The sequence below is a fragment of the Leptodactylus fuscus genome, chromosome 7 (assembly GCF_031893055.1).
Source record: "Leptodactylus fuscus isolate aLepFus1 chromosome 7, aLepFus1.hap2, whole genome shotgun sequence".
In the NCBI taxonomy this organism is placed as follows: domain Eukaryota; kingdom Metazoa; phylum Chordata; class Amphibia; order Anura; family Leptodactylidae; genus Leptodactylus; species Leptodactylus fuscus.
In genome coordinates, this window is record NC_134271.1 from 104700081 (window position 1) to 104706797 (window position 6717).

Consider the following 6717-nt stretch of genomic DNA (forward strand, 5'->3'; position numbering starts at 1 on the left):
GGGTTTATAACCACTATTCTAGAACATACTCTATGCTTGAATAACCCAAAGTCACCAGTTCTCCTGCACAAACTAAGCTGATCAGATATGGCTAGCTTTTCTTACCTCTGCCTCTGTTGCAGTCCTTGGCAGCTTGACATGGCTGGCATTAATACCAATCTAGAAAATAAAACATTGCGGAAATTTAATGCAAGCATATCGAGTCAGCAAAGCTTAGACCTGCATCAACTTAACTTAAGGAGTCTCAAACATTGCATATCCCATCCCTTCCTGATCCATAAAACATCTACCACCAGTACCAGGACCTCCCTAGCAGTCTCCAACATGAAGTGGTTGCAGTAAACTGTTAATCTCTACACAATGCCACTTTCACTCACTCACTCACCCACCCAATACATAGGGATTGCAACATATTCCCATTTAATGTTTCTGCTGACCTGCAGGTGGTCAGGAGCAACACTACCCAGGAGAAAAGCACTTGACCCCTACAATCTCAAAATTAGCAGGGGTCTCAAAGGTGGAATCCCGAACAAATTATTGTCATGGCATAAACTAGTCCTATATGCCAGCACTGTACACTGTAGCACCATACTGCAGTTGCTGTGCATGTCACACTGCCATTACTATACAATATATGCCTGTATAGGACTGCTTGTTAAAAAGGGGATTTCTAAATAAGCCTTTAAGTGTAACATGCTAAAGGTGATAGAATTTTAGCAACATGTTTCAGGTCACCTGTCTCGGCAGATTTTCTCAACCTTGACAGTATATCTAATATACACCTGCTATTGTCATGTTTATTGCTCCTTGTAAGAAGGTTATTTTGTAGTTTCTGTGAACCTTGGGCTACAAACAAGACTGGAAGAAAATAATTTTAAAGCTCACATGCGCAGAAAGACCCAAGCACCTCCAGGCAGAGAAAAGCTCTGAATATTTTATTTAAAGCTCTATGTTCAGAGAATTACATTGCAATACAGTTATATATCTCATCTGAGAAATATACTGCAGGTCAGAATTTCAACTTACGACTCTGCGAATCTGTGGGGAACCTCCTACTCCCAACTTGCTCTAACAGCCTCTGGCTGGGGGTAGTAGAGGGAGACCAGTTGAAAATTGCTATTGTACAGCACCAGGACCTTTACAGAATATATGGACAGCATGACAAGTCCATGTACTCCATTACCAGAGAAGGGCCCAGATGCAACAACTACGAATGTATTCCTGAGAGCTCTGTCTAGACTGAACTCTAACAATTACATATTTATAGGGCAAATTGATGTTCTAAAGGTTTTTCCATGAATAGTAACTAGTCACGAGGAACTAGGATCTAGTCAAGTGGTCATGCAGTCATACTGGCAGGTCATGTGCTCCTCCAAAACCGTGGCTGAAATTTTTCATGCGTGTTTCACTCACTGCCCGATGGAAAGCAGCATGTCAGCCCGTCGGTCACATGACCAGCTGGGGACCCATTCTGAAGCGGATTCATGTGAACGATGTGCCCAGTAAATAAGTACATTGTTCGTTAGAACAACATTTGCTGTTGTGCAGCTTTACATTACAGCACCTGTAACATGAGAGAGCAGTTGCACTTACACCTCCCTAGACAGCTGTCGGTGGAGCCAAGTGACACTTCACTATACAAGGTGATGCAACGTGTGTCACTTCTGTGCCCAAGCTTTTTGACTAGTCACACACAGCTAAAGGAGTCATAAATATTTTCATAATGTCATCACCTCTGAGGCCGCCTTCAGCTTCATACTGATGTACAAGTTAGAGTCATCTCTGTCTCCCACCTATTACAGAAACAAAGACAAATGGAATCAGATACATTTACTATAGGAAGTCAAGATGGCAAAGGGACAGTCAAGTCACAAGTAATATCTTCACAGCGTGCAAGGCTTCTCGAAGGTGAATACGTACCAAACAGCCTACTGCCATGTTGATGCCCATGTAGACAGAGTCAACATTCAGAACATTTCACTCTAAGAAAGCTGAGTCTTACTCATAATTCACTATATTAGTTCCTAAATGACCAGATTGCTATTGTACTGAAGTAAAATACAGTCTCCATACAGACCAAGTTCCATAGACTGAACAAGATCTTCTTGGGTTGGGTGAGATAACCCTTAGATCCAGCTTACTTGAATAAGAGTATGTTCACACAGTGGAAACCTTTTCCATCGTGTGACTTCTACACGCGGCTAGCCGCAACGGGATGAATGGGTCTAATCAGGAGGGTGTCTCGAGCCGTGGAATCCATGGGAAGATAGGGCATTTCGCTTCTTTTTCCCACTAGCTAAAAAAAAAGCGAGCGACTCCCATTGAAATGAATGGGAGATGCTTTTGCATCAAAATCCGCCTGCAAAAAACTGTGTGAACATACCCTTACATTTCCAAATGGCACTAAGACACAAGCGGAACTATAAAATATACATGAAATCTACCAAGACACAGACCTGTAAAATGGCCAGCCCTGGACAGAAACCAGCATACTTCTCCTGCATAGCCGCAACTTCATTTTTCAGACGCTCTCGGACAAGTCTGTAATAAATAAGTAATGTATCAATAAGGACTATATTAGCTAAGATCCAACACGTTACCTGGTCACTTAAAAATGGAGGTACATGGGTACAGCATGGATTATATATATCAACAGGTTTGCTGAAAGCCATCACTAAACGCACTATTGTTAAGGGTGCACATCATCAGTAGAAGTGGATAAAACGGGTGTTCTGGGATCCCATGGATCAGCTGTTGAAAGTGGAAGCAGCACTTTCTGATGACCACAGAGATAGCCAGATCAGATGCCCCGCTGAATTGAACGCAGACATGCACACCACCATTCACATGGGGCACTTGTGCGTCCCCAGACAGCTTGTAGACAGTAGAAAGCTATAAACAGTAGAAAATAAACTTGTAAAGGGGTTATCCAAGGAGAGAAACTGAAGTTCCCTGTATCATAATATATAGAGCTATAGTCATGCCTTCACTCTCCAATGAAGGCACCCATACACATTAGATGCAAGTCTACCAAACTCACCCATTTTATACTAATGTGTACAGGGCCCGTGGGATTATAGGATTGTTGGATATCAGTATGCTTGATCGTTTTGCAGATGTTATGCTGCTAATTTTCTTCTCCATGATGAAGCACCTGCATATGTATAGACCTCCTCATCTATAATAAACATTATTGCAACACAAAACCTTACAGGACCTGTCCCCTCTGCTCCACCAACACCAGTCACGTGAGATCACAGACCCTTCTTTCACTGGAGCGCATGAGATCTCCAGAATAAAGCATGTCCTACTGTTAGCTACGGAGGTCAATCCAGTCCAGAGAGCTCTAGATGTACTGAAATGACCCTCAGAGATCTAGCAACCGGATTTATAATATATGTACCAAAAAAAGTGTGATACACAGCATGCGACTTCCCCAGGCCATGCCCACAAGAGGAGCTAACAAAGCAACTAATAACCGGGCACCACGCCACCTTGTAACTGAGGGCAAAGATTAACGCTGTTTTTGCTTCCAGTTCACTTTATGCCCAGCTCACCAGACTTGTGCAAGAACACAATGTAATTTGAGAGTTTTAACCCCATCCTGATCAAAAGGCAGTGTGTGGGGGATGGGAATCACTGAACCCTTGCTGGTGCATTGTTCTCTTTAGCCCAAAGCCTTTAACCTGTTATATCCTGCGCCAGTATCCAACACTTCTTATAAACATTAAATGTAACAGGCCTTCCACTTTACCTTTAGCATAGTATAAGAACAGCATGCACGGTGCCACCAATCCCCTTGGCATATAAGGCATGACAGCTACTAAGCGTACCAAATGCAAGACTTGTTACCTGCTTCACACCACAAGGCTGCTGAATCTAACAAATATTTAACCTGGTATATATTAGTCAATACACAAGGTTTTATGGTTTTATACCCATTGTGAAATTTATCTTTGGGCCTGTTGAACTGCGAGTACTAACATAAGATATATTGACTGGTGACTGCACATAGGTTGATAAAGTTTCCTCACAGTCTACACTTATCTGCTCACAGATTAAGAGTCTATTAACTGAGTCTGACCAATAGAAACCCTAACGCTCATCAACAGTGGGGTCCTAAAGTCCACTGGGAGCAGTAGTGCTCATGCACCATCACCCTGGTCACATGATCACTGGGGGACCCAGAAATCAGACATTTATGATCCATACTGTGGGTAGGTGGAGTTAGTAGAAAAGTATTTTAGGCTAAGGCCCCATATTGCATAAATGCTGCATTTTTGGCTACTGTGGAAACACATCCCAGGCCCGATTTGCATCTGTATACGCATTAAAAAGGGGTTACCTAAGGAAACCACATGGACCCCATAGACCATAATGGGGTCCGTGTGGTTTCCGCATGAATCATGCAGAGAGAAAAGTGCTGCTTGCAGGACTTTTCTCTCCACGTGTTTCATACAGAAACAGAGTACAAAACACACAGACGCTATTATAGTCTATGGGGTCCATGGGTTTTCCAGGTAATCACTTTTTAATGTGTACCGGTTTCCATTCGGGGAGTGGGGGTCCCAAACACAGATGTGAATAGGGCGTGAAAAAAAATAAGCACCAAAAAACAAAAAAACTTTGTTTAACAGTATTATCAGCCATGGCAGACATTGTAACAAGTTATGAAGTTACCCCATACTGATACGTCATGTATGTGCCCTGGCAGACCATTCATTCTTATGGAAGTGCCAGAGACAGCTGATCTCTCTCGAGTGCTCCCATACAGAATACATGGACCGGTAGACCACAAGCTTGGCCTGCTGCTCCAACAGAACAGGAGAAGTGGACCCGCTTTCTCAGGGTCTGATAATAAAGTTATCCAGTATCCTATTGGCAAGAGATAACTTCCTAACTTGGCACCAGCCCTTCAAGTGAGAGCTTTTAACCTCTCCATGATCAGACTCTTTAAAGAAGCCCTTGCACAGTAACACCAACATGAATTGTGCACATCCGTTAATAGGCGCTCCTCCACAGTCCCTCCCCCCAGCCCCCACTGTTTATGAGCGATGCAGTTAGTTCTGGTGCCTGATATGCTATATAGGTTCTGTACAGTCAGGAGGGCAGTGTCAGGCAGGAGCAGACAAGGGGTGTGATTCTGCGCTCCAATCGGAGATGGACAGTGTCTGAACCCATTCATGTACCTTGCCAGCTCCTTCCTGACACTGTACATACCCAAAATAGCATAACAGCCAACAAAACCAACAGTACTTATTACTCAGGAACAGTTAGGGCTAAGAAAAAAACTTCAACTGCACTCGAATCAATGGGGCAGCGCCTATTACATGAATCAAAGAGCTGGACCTGGTGGATGCACTGAAAGGTTTTCTTTAAAAGATACCTGTGGGCAGAAAGTTAGCCCCACGTCCCTGTATACACTAGGTTTTCACTTATGACATATCCATCCGCAAAACAAATAGTAATGATTCTCTATGAACCCCCCTTACTTATAATGGGGAAGGGGGGACCATTTGGTTCCCAATATACGCAAACAGCACTTTTCTCCCCACATTTTCCACCCTTATTGCACGTGAACCAAACAGAAATCACACGGACCCCGTTACAGTGTATGGGGTCTTCGGGTTTCTGCAGGTAACCAGTTTTTTAAGTGGATTAGGTCTCTATTCGGGAGGGGGGGTCCAACTGACCGAAACTCAAATGCAGGTGTGAACCTATCCTAAATCTGTGCTCCAGACTGATACATTGTTGCAGATATCCAGAAGACACATCTAGATTACAGTGCACAGCCTGAAGTAGACCCAATTGTAACAAACCCTCAGCTGTGAGCTCTGGGTTACTGACAACTTGCTGTCTCAGGACTGTACTCACAGTTGTCCTCAGTGTGCACTAGCTATAAGATGTCATCCCAAAATATAACTTGGGTTTAACCCCTTCTGCCCTGAATGTTACCTCCATTCAGTCTGACAACTATTACCCTCCCCCCAGTTATAAAACATCTGTATCCTTGTCAGCACTAAATATCTATCAAGGACCCCACGTGTTTCGTTAACCCCTCCACTGCCAAGGGTTGTGGTCTTCCTAGTGAACCTGTCATACAGCCGGGACGCACCACTTACCCGGAGACTACTTTCCCGCTTAGGACTTGGGCCGGCATGCTGGCTGCACAGAGCGGGGAGACGCGGCTCAACAAGGCGCCGATGTTACACGAGAGAAGGCTTCCAAAAACTGATGCTGACCCTCGTGGTGGCGCACCAACCGCACTGAGCATGCGTGGAGGGGAAGGAGGTGGGTGTGTTTATCCCGGTATAAAGGCGGGGGGTTTGGAAAGGTTAGTCCCGCCCCGTGTATAATTGGAGCACTCAGCAGTCAGTAACATGACAGGATGTCCGCAGTGGTCATGTGTGGTGTTATAGACAGAGCCGCTCCGGAGTTATAGGGGCTGCTCCATAGAAAGCAATGGAGGTCGCTTTATAGTGAGGGACTACATGTTCCAGCCATCCCTGTTATAGGGGCTGCTCCATAGAAAGCAAAGACTGTGTACACCAACAAGACGTAGGTCGTTTTATAAGGAGGGACTACAAGTTCCAGCCATCCCTATTAGCCACACTGCAGGGTTTTTTGTTTTTCTTTTTTAGATCAAAGCCAGAAATGAGTTCAACAGGAATAAGAATAAGGCTACAGGGCGAATGAGGACGTGACTGTGGTCCTGTA

The 6717-nt window shown here is 44.3% G+C and overlaps 1 protein-coding gene across 1 annotated transcript in view; it reads right to left on the bottom strand.

The window, feature by feature from the left end:
* The window catches only part of MTHFD1 (methylenetetrahydrofolate dehydrogenase, cyclohydrolase and formyltetrahydrofolate synthetase 1), a 47224-nt gene extending 40976 nt beyond the window's left edge, over positions 1–6248 (bottom strand). The window contains exons 1-4 of the mRNA XM_075282648.1: positions 6123–6248; positions 2457–2541; positions 1734–1793; positions 106–159 (exon numbers count right to left, since the gene is read on the bottom strand). Coding sequence (XP_075138749.1) covers positions 106–159; positions 1734–1793; positions 2457–2541; positions 6123–6160 — 237 coding nt within the window. The 5' untranslated portion in view covers positions 6161–6248. The remainder of the gene's footprint in view (positions 1–105; positions 160–1733; positions 1794–2456; positions 2542–6122) is intronic.
* Positions 6249–6717: the final 469 nt, after the last annotated feature.